This window comes from Cyprinodon tularosa, unplaced genomic scaffold (genome assembly GCF_016077235.1).
Source record: "Cyprinodon tularosa strain WSP-4 unplaced genomic scaffold, ASM1607723v1 ctg187, whole genome shotgun sequence".
NCBI classification, from domain to species: Eukaryota; Metazoa; Chordata; class Actinopteri; order Cyprinodontiformes; family Cyprinodontidae; genus Cyprinodon; species Cyprinodon tularosa.
The window spans coordinates 70,863-92,004 of record NW_024038657.1 but is presented as its reverse complement, the minus strand read 5'-3'; the positions used below and the strand labels follow the sequence as shown (position 1 = coordinate 92,004).

General features: G+C 38.1%; 2 protein-coding genes across 4 annotated transcripts in view; one reads left to right on the top strand and one right to left on the bottom strand.

Moving 5' to 3' along the window:
* The window catches only part of arhgef25a (Rho guanine nucleotide exchange factor (GEF) 25a), a 76,985-nt gene extending 63,503 nt beyond the window's left edge, over positions 1-13,482 (top strand). For 2 of the 3 annotated variants that reach the window (XM_038282719.1, XM_038282721.1), the window contains 9 exons: positions 3,125-3,214; positions 3,497-3,589; positions 4,013-4,063; positions 4,155-4,232; positions 4,316-4,507; positions 4,698-4,878; positions 6,399-6,628; positions 6,998-7,132; positions 11,669-13,482. In XM_038282719.1, coding sequence (XP_038138647.1) covers positions 3,125-3,214; positions 3,497-3,589; positions 4,013-4,063; positions 4,155-4,232; positions 4,316-4,507; positions 4,698-4,878; positions 6,399-6,628; positions 6,998-7,132; positions 11,669-11,794 — 1,176 coding nt within the window. In that variant the 3' untranslated portion in view covers positions 11,795-13,482. The remainder of the gene's footprint in view (positions 1-3,124; positions 3,215-3,496; positions 3,590-4,012; positions 4,064-4,154; positions 4,233-4,315; positions 4,508-4,697; positions 4,879-6,398; positions 6,629-6,997; positions 7,133-11,668) is intronic. The other variant, XM_038282720.1, reaches the window with a different exon arrangement.
* Positions 13,483-18,005: 4,523 nt separating this feature from the next.
* Positions 18,006-20,287, bottom strand: sp5l (Sp5 transcription factor-like). Its single transcript, XM_038282745.1, has 2 exons — positions 19,915-20,287; positions 18,006-19,652 (listed from the first exon to the last, which is right to left on the bottom strand). Exons 1-2 carry the CDS (start codon positions 19,966-19,968, stop codon positions 18,615-18,617), a joined length of 1,092 nt encoding a protein of 363 aa, XP_038138673.1. The 5' UTR covers positions 19,969-20,287; the 3' UTR covers positions 18,006-18,614.
* Positions 20,288-21,142: the final 855 nt, after the last annotated feature.

Sequence of the window (21,142 nt, the reverse complement as noted above, 5' to 3'; positions counted from 1 at the left end):
GTTATTTTTTCTTAAAATAAGTGCATTTGTTCTTGAATTGAGGAGGTAAAAGATACATTTTGCAAATGGAACAAGACAATTTACACTTAAAATAAGAAAACACAGTTGAATTCTCTTATTACAAGAACATATTATCTAATTATCTTATTTTAAGAGTAAAAATACTCATTCCATTGGCAAACTATCTAATTTACCTACTCAAATTAAGGTTGAATACACTTAATTTAAGAAATTTGTACTTATTTCTACCTCGTTTTTGCAGTGTGAGTTTGCAATATATCTGAAGCAAGTAAAATTATTTGGTCTACTGATCAAAAGGAGGAAGATCGATGGTCAAGATGGATGCAACAGTTCAGGGAGATAAATGCAGCCAACTTTAAAGGAACTTTAAAACTTAAAAATATTCTAAAACCTACTTTGAAATAACCAGGAAACCAATATAGTGTAGCAACCAGTCCAGGGTGTACCCCGCCACTCACCCATAGACCCACAGCAACCCTGACAGAATAGGCAGAAGATGTATGGATGGATTTTCCACAAAAAACTCATGTTTCTTTGTTTAAAAAAGTCAACTTCCAAAATTGTAAACGTACCTTTCTCAGCAGACGAGGGCAGAGAGGAAAGGTTAATAAAAAGGGGCCTGCAAGTGATATTTTGTCTAAACAACATATATTAAGGGTTTTGCTCATTAAGATAATTAAGTACTAATCATCCCCCATTTAATTTGTCCATCAATGGAGAAAAATATCTCCAAACAATATCCTACCTAACACTTACCAGTTTTAAAGTTTTCCAAAGTACCAAATATAACAGTTATATATTTTATTTCACTTATTGAAGGATACTCTAACTCCTAAAAATGTAAATCATGACTATTTCACACCAAGAGGCATAAGTGCTGAAGTGAGAAGTCACAAATCTGCTTCCCGGGAAAATAAATGTAATAATTGGTTGTAATAGTATAAAAATATAAATTAAATGTATGAAAGATTTGCACCACCTTATAGCAGGTATTATAAAGGAAGGAGGAAGACCAAGTGCTAAGCTTCATTTTACCCCAGGGAAATGTCTGTAAAGTTGCAAATCATGAATTTGGACACAAAAATGTCTTGTTGAAACTTAGGACCTAAACAACTGAGTAGCTGAAGAGATGATTAGAGTCACTATAACGTCACAAGGGGGAGTAAAATTAGATTTATGTATTTTGGTTAAGTGGTGGCACATGCAGTCTTGGTAGACTCGAATGGGCAGTTCAAGTAGCTAGGCTTTATTTCTTCTTCAAACATAATTAAGTCAAAGATCTCTCCTTTTTCTTTCTGTTCCCTCATACTCTTATTGAAGCTCATTTTTGGAATCCAGAAAGATTTAACCCCAGTGGATAATCAACTTAAAAAGCCTGTAGGGGATTAAAAAAAGCTCCAACTAAATCTAAGCACGGTGTCAAACTGTGAAAACAAGCAGACTGGGAACACGGCCCTAATGAAAAGCAGAAAGCTCGAGCTGCTTTTAACAAGATCCGTGTCACCAATATGCACCCTGCTTGCTCACTTGCACACATGGCGCCTGTAAACACATGTAATAACAGATTTATACTAAGTACTAGAGGGGCTGACACACAGAATATTCATTCATACATGGACAAGGACTGTTTATTCTATTGCATGCAGTCAACAGATCTAGGCGGGCCAGTTGCTAGTTGCTGTTATACATGGACAGGTTGTAAAGGCTCTGGTTACAGAGAATGGTGGCTTGGGTAAATTATACATAACCTGCTGCTCATTTACATATAAAGCCATAAGGTCTCTTAGGACTGCAAATCTGCATTCCCCTGCCAAATAGTTACAGTGGAGTAGAAATACCAGACAGTGTCAGCTTCAAAGATGCAGCAGTTGCAGACAAATCACTGTTGTGCTGCTTCTCATCCCAACAGAAACCAGACTAACTAGACAAAAGACAGCCCAACACATTAACAAAAACTCAGGGTGACCCCCCCCCCCCCCCCCCCCCCTTTTTTTAAATCTTCCCTCGTAATGTCAAGAAGCAAACCACATCATTTCGTTACTATTGCAAAAAAGTTCAATTTTTGTTTCAAATGTTAAGATTCTATATTACACCCTGTTTTTATCTCCTGTTTGGAAAAGTGACCAGCAAATTCTACAATAAGCAATTAGCAATGGTCACAGATAAACATTTTCCCCCATCTTTTTGGCTGCAGTTTCAACTGCACTACGTCATGCTGAAAACACCATGTCAGAAGATTTGTGCACACTGATACCCTAAGGAGCTCCCTTTATGTACATGCAAATCAAAAACATAAATATAATAACTTGACATTACTGTTTGATTGCTGTATAGCTGGATTTTTCTGTAGATGAAAACTAAAGTAACCCAGCATTAGGTAGCCTGTAGCTTATCCTCATTTGTCCTGTTGATCATATCCTTCAATCTGATGCTGCTCCATGGCTACACTCTCTCTCCGCTACTTTTTCAGAGTGCCTTGCCTTGCTTTAACTTGCCTTTTTTGGCTCCCTCCTTTTTATTCTGACTAAAAGCTACAAACTGTGCAGAAGTTGTTTCTTATGTTTGCATCCCATGAAGACAGTGAGGACACCTTGCTAGGATGACCCCAGACACATTGCTGCAATACTTAAATGTAATGGAAAACCACTGGTGTAAAGTTGAGACGACCTGAACTGAAGCGAATAGAATTGGTATCATAGTGCTGTTGGAGACTCTGTAAATGGTCCACATATGCAGCACTGAAACAAAATCTATGAAAACGTCTGGTAAAGTTGTGAAAATATCATTGCAGTTACCAGATAAAATTCAGCACTTAATCGCATTATGTTATTTGCTGAATCTTTGCCTGGACTGTTATTATTCACATGAATAACAATGAATGGATGAATGTACATATGCATGAAGGATGTGATTCTTTTACAAAATGCTTTTTAATTGAATGCAATTGAACATACATCTTAGATATTCCAATATGTGATAATAATGTGTGCAATTTAGATGTATTTGTTATGTAGTTATAGTTTAAAAGGCAATTGTAGTATTTACTAATTTGTTCCAAAAGCCCACTGGATTGATATTAAATGTGTCTTGTCTTGGTTTCCAGGAGAGACGTCTTCACATGTATGTTGTGTACTGTCAAAACAAGCCAAAGTCGGAACATATTGTCTCAGAGTATATTGAGACCTACTTTGAGGTGAGAAATGCCAAATCCTTTAATGGAATACTAAACAGTTAAATCTGTGGCTGATGTTTTCTCCAAGCCCACCTTGAGCCCATCTGTCCCATGTTCCCTAATGTTTAACGTGTATCGATGTCTGCCCTGTGGTTTAATAACCCTGAATCCATTTCGGTCTGCCACTTCGTTCTCACAATCTGACTTTAATCACTTTAGATTTAATTTGATTGTATTGGCTGTCAATTTGAAATGTTGCTGACATGACGATTGCTTCTGTTTTCTCCCCTTTTTTTCATCCAGGAGCTCCGACAGCAGCTGGGACACAGGTTGCAGCTCAATGACCTGCTCATCAAACCTGTGCAGCGGATTATGAAGTACCAGCTTTTGCTCAAGGTAACAAATGACGCGTTTCTTTGCTGCTGACCACACACCAACAACCCAAACACATGCAATGGGCAGCTGTCAGAAATACACACAGCTGTGGCATAGGGGCTTATGTAAACATCATGTGCTTAAATCATCAAGACACATACTGAACATATTGTCTGTCAGGCTGCTTTACGCTAACAGAGGAAGAAGCAAATTAGAGAATGAGATTCTCTCCCTGCCAGAAGACTTAAACACAAACACATAAATGTCTTTGAAGGTAATTGTAAAATTCTGGTCAGTTGTGTAAAATTCCTTCTACTTTTCTTTTTAGCACTCTAATGAATGAATGAATTAAAAACCCATAAGCAGAGCACCAGATGTCCTCACCTCACTCTGAGTAATAAACCTGGAATGCTCTGGTTACCATGCTGTGTTTATTTTCTACAGGACTTTTTGAAATATTACACCAAAGCTGGGATGGACACTGAAGAGTTGGAGGTGGGTGTCCTGGTGGAAACATTTCTGCTTTAAAGATACCTTTGAATGTGAGCGTCCGTGTAAATAAAGTGAATCTTTGTCATGCTAACAGAAAGCAGTTGAAGTGATGTGCTTCGTGCCAAAACGTTGCAATGACATGATGAATGTGGGTAGATTGCAAGGCTTTGAGGTATGTATTCACTGCAGCTTTTCAACTGCATAAGGTAGAGGAGAAGCATCAGGCTTCATCTGTTTTTCATGTCTGTGTGCCAGGGAAAGATCACAGCCCAGGGAAAGCTGCTGCAGCAGGACACCTTCACCGTCACAGAGCAGGACAGTGGCTTTCTGTCACGAGCCAAGGAGAGACGAGTATTCCTGTTTGAGCAGTTGGTTATCTTTAGCGAACCCATCGACAGAAAAAAAGGCTTCTCCATACCTGGATACATCTTTAAAAGCAGCATCAAGGTGTGTGAAGAAATAGTAAAAAATATCTAACCACCCACCAAAGTTGTGAGTTACACAACAGATCTGCATAACACTAATTCTAAATTAACGTGTTATGTAACTACCCGCTGTGATCTCCTCAGAGAATTTACCAAGCTAATCACCAGGATGTTTTTCTCCCAGGTGGTAGTAAGATTGTGATGTTTTGCAGGTTAGCTGCCTGGGGGTGGAGCCCACTGTGGATGGTGATGATGCACGTTTTGTACTGACCTCACGAAACTCGGATGGGAGTGTGGTGAGATACCAGCTGCAGGGCTCCTCTCCAGAGATCTGCAGAGCTTGGGTTAATGATGTGGTTCAAATCCTGGAGAGTCAGCGCAACTTCCTTAATGGTATGATCCGACATGATTAAAACGATGTCCGGTATTGCTAAGATTCATAAATTGTGTTTTTTTTCCACCAATCTTTGAGCATGCCATTAGATTTTATTCAACAGATTCAATTAAAAACCTGCTGTATCAAAAGATGCCTACTTTTTCTCATGTTCTGACATTAAAACATTCTTACTTTTCTTGTTTAAGATAAGTTATTTATTTGCTTAATGCCAACATATAGAGAAGTTACATCAGAAAGATTGCTTGACGTTTCAATAGTCTGTAAAATCTTAGGAGAAGATGTTATAGCATTTTAGTTTCTGAAATTTGGGTTAGGTTGAAGTGCATCAAAGGGTATTTTAAGATACATCTCATCTTTTAAAACATAGAAAATATGCTTGAAAGTATCTGAAAGAGAACAGTAGGCCTTTTCAAGTGTGGTTGATTTTTGGGCACAACATCAAATTGCATGAAGTTTATTTGTTTAAATGATTATTCATAAAAATATCGATTCTGTGGAAATGTCCTGGGATGATATAATGGTTTTGGTCCTGCAGATGAATGTTTTGCAGAACAAAAATTTTTGCATTGAACCCAGAACAAATGCAAAAAAAACCCCAAAATCTCATGAAAATGTTGACTGCAGTTGGTAAGAAATAAATGTAAAATACAAAAGGCCATGTTGTAAATCAGAAATTCACTCCTAGATGCATGCCTAAACAAAGTGCACAATTTTTAGCAGGCATGACCTGTGGTCTGACCAAAATGACCATTGTTACACTGTGTGGTAAAGGGGTTGAAGCCTTGAGCTTGGTGTCATAATAAAATGGTTGGCTGAGCTGCCATTTTATTGGGACTGCTGTTTGCAAAGCAAATTTCCTATTAGGGATGATCAGTTTTAGCAGCGATACATTTCTGGATCATTTTTTGTATGACCTGACATTGAACTCAGACTGAAAATGCATTGAAAAACAATTCAGAATTTTAGTCATGCGCTGCGCCTGTAAGGGAGTAATGCCCACTTTAAGGAAAGCTTTTTGTTAAACATATTCTTTCTAAACATAAGTCATTAAACACTCTGTGTGTAAAGTTTAATAAGTCTCCAGACGTAAAATATTTTAGTAAATAAGCTATGAGAGGTTTTAGACTTGTATCATACAGTTTGCAAAAGGAGATAAATATATAAAATGTTAGTGGTTTATAGATATGGATAAAATAAAATATAAGCATCTTTTTAGTCATTGCCAACTTATGTAAGAGATTATCAAACATTTAATAAACGGTTCATAACACACTAGAATTGTTTATTTTGTATGGGATGCTAACATCAATGAGCCTCTGTGTGTTGCTCCAAACCTATAAATAATGGATTACTACATGTCATAACACTGTTACATCAACAAGAACTGGAAAAAAGACCTTGCCACATAATTAAACTAATGGGGCAAAACCATAACGATGCATACATTTCATAAAATGCTCTTTTACACACTTGCAGAAATGTGTCTAAAGTTCCTCCTTTTTCATTTTTCTCTCAGCCTTACAATCACCAATCGAATATCAGCGACGAGAGAGCAAGTCCAATAGCCTGGGCCGCAGCATGAGGCCCCCTCTGTCTGCTGCCAGTGACTTGCGGCCCCACTCATCTGCCTCCATTGACCGCCATAAGCTGCCCTCCCTCCACTCTCACAACACCTCTCTGCCGGCGCTCTACTTGCCGAGCCAAAGCCAGAGCCAAGGGCCGAATGAGACCTTCTCATTGAGGGGTGTAGGTATCTTAAGCTGTAGTGCTCATGTGTGCAGTACCACTGGTGTTCCCCTTTTCAGCCCAGTTTTTCAGTGCATACTACTCTAGAAACTTATCTGTTAACATGAGGATGACAAAGGGAGGTCTTCCTGATGAATAGATTCACAAAAGTCTGCTTTTGACTGCCAGGATTTGTTTTAAATTAATCACTTATTTTTATTTTTATTAATGATCTTCAGTCTGTTTTATCTCTGATAGATTAGGTTGATGCACAGGTCCTCCATAAGTGGTAGGGGGATGTTAAGAATTTAAATATAGCTGGAAAAAAGCTAGATTTGATTAATATCTTTCAGTACTGACTGATTTACTTTTTCTTGCCCACATCTGCAGGCCATTGTGGTGCAGCCATGCTCTGCTGACTCCCATACTGCTTCACCATCACATGTCCGACTGGGTCTCTCTGATCAGCCAACCTGTCCAGCTGTATCAAACGGGCTTTACACTCCGGCCACACAGTGTGCACAGGTAAAGCATAAGCAATAGTTTGGTGCATAATTTCAAATATTGTGCTATTGAGTCAACAAGAAGGATGACAAGCAAGCTGCAGATTGCAGACCAGAGAAAAACAAGCCACTGGGGAAATAATTACAGACCATTTTGCCGCATCTAACAACAAATTAAACTGCAACACTTTATATATACACACATGTCTCAAGGAATCTTTTCATTTAATAAGGAGAGTAACATCCCCCCCTTATGGAAGAAATGGGCATAATCCTAATCTATCATAGATAAAACAGGAAACAGATAGACTGAGTAAGAAGACCATTTATTAAAATAAAACTAAATGGATAATTTTAGAGGAATCTTGTCTGTCAAAAGTAGAATTTTGTGAATTTGTTTATGTAATCATCAGGAAGACCTCTTTTTGTCATTTGGCTAACAGATAAGTTATAACTAAACAGGAAGTAGGCCTGCGCCAGACAGGGAAGGCAGAGAGATGCCTATCAAATGCACATAATTGTTTCCTAGTCTAATGATGCAATATGAGCAACTACAGTGATTAGGATATTAAAAAACAATGAACTTTCTTACATTGTGTCACTTTAAAGAAAAAAAAAATTTAATAAAATTTTACTGGAAATATAAGACCATCGGAGGCACTGTATTGTATAGTTGAAGATAATGTTTTTTAAGTGTCACTCAATAGACCAGAATCAGAAAAAAATATCTAAAGTGTGTATTCTCCATCAGTTTTTCACATGCAAAAAGTGGATTTTCAGTCTATTTGGTCTCATCAGAACAAAAGGCCTTTCTCTCTCATTACGTCTGCAAACAGAACTTCCTACGTTTTTCTTTTAAAAACATTGCTGTTTACACCTTCCTAATAAGAGCAGGAGCTTCATTTATAAAGCGAGTGTATGCACAAAAAAGTGACTTGAAAATTGTGTAGGCAAACTTCCACACAAAGGCTGTGATCTACAAAAAACAGTATTGGAGTGAAAATATTCAGCTCCTCAAGCCACTCCGACCATCCATAGGGGAACACAAATTTTGGAGACAGGGAAACTGGTGTCACTTATGGTGACTGAGGCAGGAACCTAAGCCAGAGTGCATCATAATTCCCTCAGACATTTAATTTCCCTTCGGATTAAGCCTTTATCATGCATCGCCTTTATCGGATCTGAAACCACAGTCATAAATTTCAAAACAAAGGTTTATACACCAGTTTGATTTCAAAATGAAAGTCCACACAACATATTACCATTTCCTCACATCACATTTCTTACCTTGGTGATCAATGAGGGGACTTCCACAGATAAACATATCTATTAGAAGGTGTGAGGATTTTAAAAAGTTGCTGTAAAGATAAAAAAAAAAACACCTAAACAATAATATATGATGGTGCATGATGGAAGCTGTGACTATGCTAGAGACTTTAGAGAAAAACTATCATTTTCAATGATTAACAATATTTACTGACCCAGAATGGTGACTGATTTATCAGCTGATCAGACTCCATACAGCATTGCTGTTGGATCTATGTTCTGAAAGGATTGGAGGGACAGACCTGCTGGAACCAAGCTGTCCCTGTTCATCACAGGTGATAAACAACTCCAATGTAAAACAATGGTAGCTGGGTGATCGGTTCTAATGAAACACAATTAAATATCAATTAACAACCTGTGGTGTATAATATATAATTGAATTAAAGGTAGGACTAATGTTTGATATGGATGAAAAACGGACAAGGCTTCATGGCGCAGTCATTTTATTAAAGACTCGAAATAATCCATGAATTAGGAAACATCTAAATAAAATGATGTCCCAGAAAAGCTGCCATTTTTACCCAAATTAAATCTTATTTGATGTTTACCTAGATTTTCGTTTCAGTTAACAGCTTTTGGCTCTTGTCGGCTATTACCAGTGCTAATTCTCCCACAGATGTTAAACATCGCCAACAATTAATCGACTCTCTGCCTAAAGTAGCTTAAGGGAACAAAATAATTCTGAGTGTATCCATAAAGCTTAGATATCACCGTCAGAGATAAAGGTAATGCTGCCTAGATGTCCCTGTTAATATGATTAGTCCATAGATCAGACTCTTTGGGTCTCATTAATAGTGCTTCTTTTATTTACGCAATATATTTTTTTCTTTCCACCTCACTCACCAACACCTAAGTTAAACTGTGCTTTTTCTTGCTCTCTTTGCTGTGGTTGCCATTAGTAAATAAATAAATAACATTGATCAGCTGGCTTATTCAAATGCACAGTGACATTCATGAAGCGCCTTGCATGGACCTCTTATGGTTGAACGTGGGGGTGAAGAGGGCCGAACAGGAGGTGGAGTCTTTGATGCAGCTGTTGATCTTAAAAAAGGAAAATTTTTTGGTTTTGTTTGTGCTCATGTTTTTATAAATCAGGATATTTTCATGGCTTATTCCATTATCCAGTGTTTGGTAAATTTTTAGTATGGATTCTATGCAATATTTAATAATTGGGACCCCAGGGCTGGCACACATAAAGGATCCTAGGACTAAAAGTAGCTTCTTGTGATGTCATAAAAAAAGAAGATAAATGTAAATATGTTATTGAGATGTGTATGTTCTCCATGAAATAGCATTTGAAAAAAATGAAAAAAGTTTCAGAAAATATAAAGATAAACAGAAAATCTAGCCAAAATAAAGTACAATAATATACACTCTATATACACAGAAAGGGGTGTAAATAAGGTGAATAACATTCCAGGATGCTCTGAAATGCAAAGAGAAAGGCATTCAGTGATGCATTTCCCAGTCAGCCTCTTTGTTGCTCTCTGATCCCAGAAGGAAATTTGCCTTTCAATACTGCTTTGTTCTCCTCTCCAGTAGGAGCAGGTGCTGTTCTTCTGTCCAGTTTACTTTCAACCTTTATTTACATTTAATGTAAATAAAGGTTAAATTAAACAGCTTTATACAACCAGGCACTGAGTGTACAGCATTATCCAATAATAAAAGCAAAATGACCAGCATGATGAGTAAACATAGCAATAAGCACATAAAAAAAGGATGTAAATTATGTATATTTAAACACAGTGATGCAGTGTGAGAATTAATTATATTTTGCTAAATTTGATTATGTCACACATTTCATAATCCTGTCTAATTATAATCTCTTAATTCATCTGCAGTGATCTCTGGCAATGCCTTTTTGTGTTTTTTTTTCTTGGTGTCGCCTATTAACCAATCACAGCTCTTGGAAGATAGTGTCACAAAATTTAAATTTCTCTTTAAAATGTTGCCTCCTCTCTCGTAGTTGCTCTCAGAAGCTAGCTGAAACAATCTTAAGCTATTTTAGAGGATTCTGAGGATCTTTGTGGATACAGGCCTAGAGCTGTAAAGTCCACCACTAACAGTTGTACTCTAGAGTCTCCATAGGCCTCTTGATTTAGGTGAATGGCCACTTCTTTGCATTAGTGCACTTGAAAGGTGCTGGGTGAGACATTTAAAACTCAAAATATTGTTTTATAACAAAAAAAAAACTGCTTTAAACCATTCCGCAACTGTACCTGTGAGCTTTTTGTTGTGTCCCTGGGTCTTTATGATGGGGTTTATTCACTTCAACTTCACAGAATAACTATATTGTACTGACATTAAATTGTATTAGCAGATGTACTCTATAATCAGTTGCAAGGGCGGTAGTCTTTAGCCTCGTGAGACCATCCTGATCTTGCGAGCTTTCAAGATTTCACTTGCTAATCAGTCTGGAGTCTCTCCGTTGAAGAAAATTTGGAGCCGTTCACCAAACGAACATCCAATCAGCGTTGGCTTTGAGGCGGGTTGAGGTGTGACGCAACGAGAAGTGCGACAGTTCTGTCTAAAGAACATGGCGGCTTCAGCCGATGAAACTAGCGTTAGCGTGGCTATCGAGCAAGTTTTATCGGAATTACTGAGTATTCACTGAAAGAAGAGCAAAACACTGCTCTTGAGGCTTTTCTCAGAGGAAAAGATGTTTTTGCTCTACTCCCGACTGGTTTCGGCAAGAGTAGCCTGGCTGTTAGTACGTCATATGCTTCGTTGATCTGATTGGTTTATTTTGCCCGTCTATCACCAACATAGGCCAATCAGCTAACCTGTATTTCCCCCCCTTCCCAAAATTACTTCAACCGAAGGTTTCCAGATGGATATGCAGAGCAAATCCATCTGGCGGAGTCAGGTTAGGTAGTCTTATTGATACTGCAGTTTTCAGATTTGCATTAACTCAATAAAGATTATAAGACCAAAGTTTATATCCGTTCAATTGTAAAGTGCAATATCCCATTAAAATACACAAAAGTACTGTACATGTTATTAAATCACCATTATTCAAAACATTTAAGTGGTTTAAATACTCTTCCTGATTGCCTTACGTATGCAAAGTAAAACCTTTTACATGCACATAGTTTTAACACTTTCATTTACCTGCATAAATTAGGAAGGATTTATAGATGTGTTGTAAAAGAATAAAAAATCTGATCTCTCATAGACTGTTGTCTATGAGAGCGTTGTTCATTGCATTGATCAGAGTTCCATTCTTTCCCAGCAGAGAGCAGGAGAGGGCTTCCGCAGAGGTTCCACTTCTGATGTGGTGACCCAGGCTGCTCTACCGGGCCCCTCAGCTGGTCGGCGCCCCAGTAACCTAGCCCAGCTAGCAGAAGACGACCTTTGAACTCTCCTGCGTCAGGAGGACAGTGGCTAATGCTCCACCCGTGAAGACACCACTTGTGCACTGTTTGTTTAGGCAAGGCTGTGGTGTATGTTTTTTTTGGGACTTTTAAAGAACCTGAAGTATGGAGGAACCATAAGCTGAAAAAACCCCCAAGATATATATATATATATAAAAAAACTGCTTGGTTCCCTTTTTGAGAACCACTTAAAAGGGAGTTGATGTGGCCTTGATCACCTCCAGTGAACACCAAGAGCACCCAGCGGGATGCTGTTGGGTTCAGAATGAGAAAACACTCCATGATATGACAATTTCTGCTTTCTACTTTTTTTTTTGAAGAGTTTGTATTCCTCTCTTTGAAAGGGATGGAGTTAAATCTTGGATGATTCCATTCCTAATTGGGGCAATCACTGGAGCTAGGTGTAAATGTGTGTTTGTGCAATGATTTGTGGATGAGTTAGTATGCATGAAAGCGGGCAAGGAGTGACTCCTTGTTCCCTTTAAGTTTCATTCTGATGCCCTGCGTTGAAGACATACACAGTATGTTTTTAACCCCCCCTGCTGACACCTGAGTATGCTTTTTATGTTGACAAGAAGGGGAAAGGAGGAACATTTGATGTGGGCATCACAAGAACTTTATTTGCTCAATTTTCATTCAAAAGTAAGGAACTTTCTTTATTACAACAGTGTTGAGGGGCACCAAGCGTGCTCTGATATTCTGTTTGACCGGCCTCCCTTTGATCTGGACAGGAAGGCATGAATGAACCCCCTGGAGGTTTTTCTGTGGGTATGACGTCACCTCCTAGTTCTCTTTCCCTCTTTTGACAACTGCAGTGGAGCTGAAAATGCATTTAAAGAGACTCACCCAAAGTGTTGCATGCAACATCTCCTAGGTCACTGAATGGCACAACGTCCCATTACAAGAATCTGTTGTGATCCTTGAAAAATGGATTGATTTAAACTTATATAAGTTGTATTATGAGTTACTTGTTATCATGTCAAGGCTGTGTGACATTCTATAACTCTTTCCCTAATGGATCATATACTGTACATACCATAAAGCAAACATACTGTTAGTACTGCTACTTAAAGGATCGGGTATAACCCAGAACTCTCATGAATTCAGCTGGTTGTTTGCATATTCTTCTTCCTAAAAAGTGCCAAAAACGACTGTAGCTCAACTCTTTGATTTTTCAACCCCTGTTCAGTTTGCCATCGCTCACTCAAAACCTCTCAAATGTAATTTCTGTTAGGATTTCAATAACAAGTTAGGAGTGTAGAATGGCTTCTTTACATGTGGCCACTAGAGGTCCTCAAAAGACCTTTACCTCCAGTTCAGTTTGATCATACAGCTGCACCAAAGATCAAAAGGCCTCAAATTTCAGAGCTCACATTGAAAATGATGCTTGGAAACCTTTCCAAACAGAACAAAACCAATGATAATCCAGCTTTTACTAGGGTAAAAATTGAAATCTGGGATAATTACGGTAATACATTTAACTGCAGGTCATTTTACTGAGTTCTCATGGAATGAGTGATCAAGCAGTTTTGCATGAAACACACAAAGGAATACCTCCACAGGGAACCAACAGTAGAGGATATAACACCGGAAAAACGCTGGTTAATGTCACATTTGAGCAACTAGACAGAGATGCATCATATAAAATAAAAGTTGTCTTTTGGAAAATAAACATTGTGTTTGTGTTCATGTTTCTACTTTCTCTAGATTCTCCCCCTAAAAACTAGAGTATGAAGATGTTGTTTTTGCAACAACTTTTATGTTCCTATTTAATAATAAACTATAAATTAATTAAAAAGTAAATATCCAGACCATTTGGTGCAGGATGTGCTGATGAAAGAGAATGAGGAACTGTTAGACATAAATCCTTCTGTTTCAGCACCATCCCTACATGCTTGAATAATCTTATCATCTTATGCAATCACTCATGTAATATACTCAATCATAGTCAATCAATATTATTGAAAAGTTCCTTTACCACAGTAACTCCACTCACTGTTGAAATAGTGATTACATTATATGGATCAATTACATGCGGACTGATGTTTTTACATCTTTATTTCTGGTATTTATTTTCTTCTTATGGCTTACATAAAAACATTTTATTAAGGAGGAGAATATTGCATTACAGCAATTAAAAAAGGTCTTGTGTTTCTGTATGTTTGTATGTTTAATAATGACTTTAAGGCAGCTCTTTTCAAAATAGCAAATTAATTTGACAAAGCAGAATAAGGCATTTTATAATTGACTGAATATGACTAGGACCGTTCTAATCAGGATTTTTTTTAAATAAGGTTGCACACGTATTTTAAGCTATACATTGCAGCTTTAAGTATATGTGTATAAGTGTAATGCTGATCTCTACAGTCACTAGTTTGTCAGCTCTATGCTGCTGTAGCCCAAGAAATGTCTGCCAGCACAAATGCAAACCCACTCCTATGTAATTATAAAGATTCATTTCTAAGGCAAGGGAAACACAAAGATTGAGACTTTCAGTTAACAGCTGATAACAAATACATCTAACTAATATATGCCATTTATGTCAGATAATCCCGTAATTATTACACAGTGTTCCTTTAGGATTATGGCAGCTAAACTATGCAAAAGTAAAAGACTTTAATTAAAAGCATATCTGAAGGACTCAAAAACTACAGTGAAAGAGTTTAAAGTATTTTAAAAAGACTCCAATCCTTTTACTGGATTGATAAATAAATAACTGAAATAAATATTTATGTTGCATATTTAAAAGCAACTAACAATACGTTTTACAATTAAATGGATCCATAATTTCTTTAGTGAAATAGGATTATAGTTATAGTAATCGATTAGTCTGAATTTATTACTCTTTTTTGTTGTTATATAAAACTTAAGTGTTATTCAGCCACGTAGACAGAAAAAAGTTAAACTAATTTACTAAAAGTCTAAATTGTGTGGGAAGTATGAGTGTTACAAACCTTAAATGCATCTCTTTGTTGCAGAACTCTGTGTTTCCTGGCAGGAGATGAAACAAGATAAAATCTGAAATGCTGAACTTTTATGAAAGATTTGATTAAATACTTTATTGATTCAGAACATTTAATTCCCCTTAGTTATCAACAAGTCTTTTGCCGTCTGGCTGTGACACCTTCCTGGAGAGAAATGCCGTATATCAGCTGTGCTCCTGCCATCAACACCTTTATTCATAGATGTTGGAGATTGGACTATTTTTCAGTGTGGACCTGTTTCTCAGACTGTGACTGGTTGGATCTTTTCTCTTCATCCTCTGACATGGGAGCTGGCTCGGAGTTCGTCTGCCTGGCTGTGTGTTTCCTCGATGGGGCCGGCTTTTTATCTCTGCTTCTTTTTCTATGTCTCTGCTTCTGTCTCCTTGAACCCTAGTCGGCCTCAGCAGATGGCCGCTCACACTGAGCCTGGTTCTGCTGGAGGTTTCTTCCTGTTAAAAGGGAGTTTTTTCCTCCCCACTGTCGCTACAAGCATGCTTGGTGTGATGGATTGCCTTTGAGTTAATGAGGCGATGCAATCAACTGGTTTTCCTTAGATAGAAAACTTTGAATCAATTTGACTGGATGATCTGGTGAACTGGAAAGTGCCTTGAGATGACATGTGTTGTGAATTGGAGCTATATGAATTCATTGAATTGAATCAAATTGAATTTCATTAAGTTTAGTTGACATAAAATCACAATGAAATCCATTTATAGACTGAAAACGTTTGTATCACTAAGATTTTCCACAATTAATGCAGAAATATTTGATATTCCTTTAAGTAGTGTTTCTATCTTGGCTTCAATATTTAAATCCATCCACTCTTTGTTTTATGGTCTTACTTTTTAATAATAAAAATATATATATATATATATCTATATACATATACTCAGATTTACATCAGCAACAACAACGGCAGGTTATAACTTTAAATGCTGCAGGATCACTGGAGCGTCTTCAGCTGCTGGACGTCTGTTCTAGTTGCTAAAGAGCAGCAAACCTAGACCTTTCAGTTGGCAGACGATGTTAAAGTTTCTTATAAAACACTTTTTCATTAGGTCACGCTACATAGGTATAAACATTTTGTCAATCAGCTGTGATTTTCATTTATTTTTCTTGTAAATGGAATTTCCATCCACATAGTTTGGATAGACATTACTTGACTTTCAAATCTGCTTTAAAATGATCTGGTTGTTGTTCTGGTCTGACTGCAGAGTTTTTAATCACATGTGCTGCGTTAGGTGGGGCAGGTGGATATCTGTTTTCCCATATTCCTATATCTCACCAACAATCCTGTGGGAAAGGATGCAGCTCACAGTGAGGAGACAATGACACTGTATACATGAAGTCGGGTAACTGAAAAACATTTTGGACAGATGGTATTCTGCTGCAAACTATATCCAAAAACTTAAAATAATTAAAACCTTTTCTCAAAGTGGGAAATTTTGATACCTCCCCTGCTGGCTGCTTCATATGGAAATCTCTACTCATATTACCAGCTACAATTAGTGTGGTTAGGTTATTCAAGCCTCTCTTAACACACATAAGCAAACACAAACAACAATGAAAAAAAAAAACACAGTGTTTCACAAGTTACTTAAATTATTGCAGATTTTAAAATATTTTGCTCCTCTATGGCATTTCTATGGACTGCCTCGTTGACTTTTATACTAATACCTCAGTTATCATTTCTGAGTTTTCCTGCATTCGGGCTACTTTTTCAGTCCTTCTTCTTTACCTTTATGGTAGTATGACATTAAGTTTTATCACTTATGGTTCCTCTGTTTTATCGGGTTTTTATCTTTGTGTCTTTTTGTCACTTTTTTGCAGGCAAAGTCTACTTCTTAAGGTAGATGTAGCTGGTATCTAGATAAACACTGTAGTTTTGGAACAAACTAAAAATAACAACAAGAAACAGCTACAGTAGGTATCAAAAATAGCTCCTGAAAATTAAGTTCTGCTGTAAAAATTTTCAGAGACCGAGAGTGAAATTGACTTACACACTGGAAAAAAAAACAAAATCTAGATAACTCATTTTTTTCTTAAAATAAGTGCGTTTGCTCTTGAATTAAGGAGGTAAAAGAGACATATTGCCAATGGAACAAGACAATTTACACTTAAAATAAGAAAACACAATTGCTTTGTCTTATTTCAAGAGCATATTATCTTATTTTAAGTGTAAAAATACTCATCATATCATTTGCCTACTCAAATTAAGGGTAAATACACTTAATTTATGAAAGTTTTACTTATTTCTAGATGGTTTTGCAGTGCAGTTAGCTGATCAATTTAAGCACAAACAGGTTTAAATTGGATAATTGAATTAAACTAGGTATACTCTAGGTGTACACAACGAAATTCCAGTCGTAAATCAGGAATTTTAGTTCGATAAGTTTCACTGATATAAAAAATTTAAAATTTTAAAACTGAGAGGCCATTTATTGGGATAGATTTTTATGCATCGAGCTTTGCCTTAAAGTCTCCGCTTTAGAAATGTACCCTCACTCTCATAGAATACAAAGAAAACTGATGACAGGGTTAAAGTAAAAAAATATGTTGCTTCCACTGTGGGACCTCCGACAAAGACAAAGAATTTCACTTGTTTTAGTTTCCCATCAGAGGAAGTTGAAACAAAGAAAAGAAACCCCTGGATAAGCAGACATCTGGTTGGCTGGCCTCCTGAATAAAGCCTCATTCTGGGCAGTAAAAGCGGGACCCATCGTAACACGGCTGTGATATATGGAGGTCTTGGGTGGGAGAAGGGTGTGGGGGTATTAACTTTCACAAGGGTGCAAAATCAAAGGGAGTTCCTGTCACCATGGAGGGGTCTCGGCAACAGGGGTCCCATTCACAGGGAATTCCTCCCCACTGCCCCTGTGATGCAGCTGTTGACTCAATCCAATCTACTGAGAAAAAGAAAACACACATTAAAAAGCCGCATGACTGTGAACTTGATTGCAGCGGGTGGCACAAACGGCCCATCAATGGGATGAGTATTTACTTTGAGGTGTGAAAATCTTTGAACTGCCCCAAGATGTTAGGTCTTTTTTTTTCAAGAGCCTCTTCCTTTTACAGCAGCATCACAATGGACAGCATTTAAATTCTGGAAGCAATCAAATTAACATTTTAATAAAACCCCTCCAGAAGGAATCAGCTGGTGAGAAAGTTAAACTCTACAAAATGAGAAAATATTCAATAAGAAGTTTTAAAAAAAGTTTTCATGACAGTGTTTATTAGAATTTACATTTTGGACAAAACCCAAATAAAACTGTTCAGAATATTTACACATAATTTACAAACATTTTTAAACTTTAAAAGGTTTGGTCTGCAGAACATGATATTGCATTGCCTCCAAGGAGCAGATAAATATGTAAATAAAAAAGTTTAAATGTCCAAACACACACCAATCGCTCAAATCCGTAATCAAAATGGAAGTTATCACCAGCATGATTTGTGCAATTCTTTTATTTATTTGATTTTTAGAGGGAATAATTATTTTTCAACTAATACATTTAGAAATCACGTTAAGGAAGAACCCTGTCACTTTTTTCATTAACTCTAACAAAATCAAATATTTACATAAGGTGAAAAAATAGACTTTTCACACCAGTTGAATTTTAAATAAGATTCACATAATGAATGGGAAAACCCCTTAAACACAGATTTTAATTTAATATTCGTTTCAAGTTTCCAGATTAGTCTAAAGGGAGTATTCTTCTAATAATGGAAATCCAGGGAATGCTTACCCTGTAGTGCAACATCTGGAACTGGATTCCAAAAGTTTGTTTTTGTAGCTTTATTTTTATCTAAATGAAGCAGATTACTCTCTTTTAATGCTGGTGAGCATCGGATCTATGCCCTGTGAGGGCTGCCCTGACCGACCCTTCCTGCTCTGGTGGGTTTTTACGTGTTTAGAAAGGTGGTCGCTCCGCATGAACCTCTTGCCACACTGCTGGCACCCAAACCTCTTCTCCCCGGTGTGCGTCCTGAGGTGCCGCTGCAGCTCGTCCGAGCGCGTGAAGCTCTTTCCGCAGAAGAGCCAGTTGCAGATGAAGGGCCTCTCCCCAGCGTGCCAGCGCAGGTGCGCCTTCAGGTGGGACGTCTTCTTGTACACTTTCCCACACTCCGGGATGTGGCAGATGTGCAGCCTCTTCTTACCGAACTCCAACCCCCCGCCGTTTGTCTGGCAGTTTGGGCATTTGCATCGCCGGCAGCGACGCGTGGAGCTCAGCAAACCCTTGGAGGTGCCCTGGAGGAGAGCGGCTATCTGCGGCTGGTGGCCCAAAACGAGCTGCCTGCCCAGGGTGAAGGGGTGGTTGGCTGGGGCGCTGTTGGTCTGAGGGAGGCTCCACCACTGCTGGCCGTCCTCCACGTGGCCGCCTGACAGGTGATGCCTGGCGGTAGGATTCTGCAGAAAGCTTGGGAAGTTTTGTCCAACGCTGTTGTGCTGAGGGTAATAAGTGTTGGATTGAGGCTGCGAAGACAGCACTTTAACAGGGGACAGTTCAAATGAGTAGGAGGACGCGGGTTCAGCTGGGGGGGTCAGAGGCAGCTCGTGGTGGTGATGATGGGGGTGATGATGATGATGAGGGTGACCCAGGCCGGACTGCATGTGCCCAGGAAACTGCACCTTGGGCACCGTAAAGGTCATCTGGTGCGTACTGAGGGCCGTACTCGGGGCCATCTCATTGCTCCAGAGCTGAAACATCCCAGATGTGGAGCTGACGGTGCCTTCGTAAGGAAATTGTGACCCATCAGAGCCCATATTGCCGCCCACCTGCCAGGCCTGGCTGCAGGTGGTGGCCAGGAAGGAGAGGGCGTTGGGTGCACCCTCTGGAGAGGAGCTGGGGGTCCGATCCTGTGATACACATGCAAGCAACATTAGTATAAATCATCTAAAAACCGTTTTTTTTTTTTTGTTTCTCAACAGCCCCTTCTTTTATGCTTTTTCATTTTGTCTTTTTCTTATATAAATATATATTACATTCCTAATAAATCAGACTTTAACAAAGAAGAAAGGGAAAGCAGCATAAATCCATTCGCTATGCGTAAAACTTGAAGTTATACGGAAAGCGAGCATTAGATAAAACACGACAGAAATTATAAAAAGAGAATCAAACCTGCAAAAATGTGTGTAAAAAGTTATCAGTCCTCTGTATCGTGAGCGCAGCCATCTGTCCTTGAGCTCCTTTCCTCCACCTGCAGCACAAACTGCTCCGAGATTGCGTAAAAGCTGAAACTAAAGGAGATGGCGCAAAATGCGCGCATTCGGCACCTTAAAGGACTCCCGCACTTTAAAGCATAGATCTTCTTTGATTCATTCAAAAGTTCAGAAGAATTGTATAGTGTTTCTGTTCGCGGACAGTTTAAATCAGCTGATGTTATTAAAAGAGGTGCGCTCTGTAAAATCCAGTGTGAACGTCTCAAAGACGTCTGAGCAGCATCTTGTCTTTATAGAGAGAAAAAAATCCTCTCAACGGGGTCTCCAGTGTGATGCAGGCGAGCCCATCAATAGAGTATGGATGAGCTGTAGGAGGGAGGGGGGCTTGCTGGGTGAAGGGGTGGGCTACTCATAATTTCACTCAACTTCAACCAAATGCTGACCCTGCGAACTGACTCCTCCTCCGTTTGTTCTGACAAAAGACTAATAAAAAAGATCAAAATAGAAAGATTGTCACTTAGTATTTGCAGCTTCTAGATGTGTCTAGTTTCCTCTGAAAAAGAAAAGGACAGTAACCCAGAAATGCATGCAAAATATTACCCTGATTGCTAAATATTATCCACTGCATTAATAAAATACTACTCCAGCAAATTACTATGTAAAGTTAAAGATATATAGGTAGATATATTATAAGAAAATTAAATACTTGTTTTAACATGATAAACATAAATCCTTTTAGTATAATAGAGATAATGAAGATGTGGATTATTTCCTGTTTTGATTAATATAATAAAAAAGTGACATATAAATTGTTTTTTTTTTATAAAGATTTAGCCAAGTTTATGAACTGTCGGGACTCTTGTACTTAAATAGAAATATGTGCTAAATTGTAGTTCACAACACTCCTAATCCTAAAGTCAAAGTTGCCTGCAAATTGAGTGTTTTAACTTGGTTACAAGTGTTAATAATGTATGAAATATTTTAGTTGTGTTTGTCAGGGAAATTCCTTCTACATGTTATTAAACTATATTTAAAAAGTTTGTGTCTTGGACAGGGGTGGAGCTAGATGGGGGGCCAGGGGTGGCCATGGCCACCCTTAGCTAATCATTTGCCACCCCTACCATTTTTTCCCCTCTAATACAGATGGTGGCAGCAGTAATACTCTCAAGTGGAATATTCAAAACATT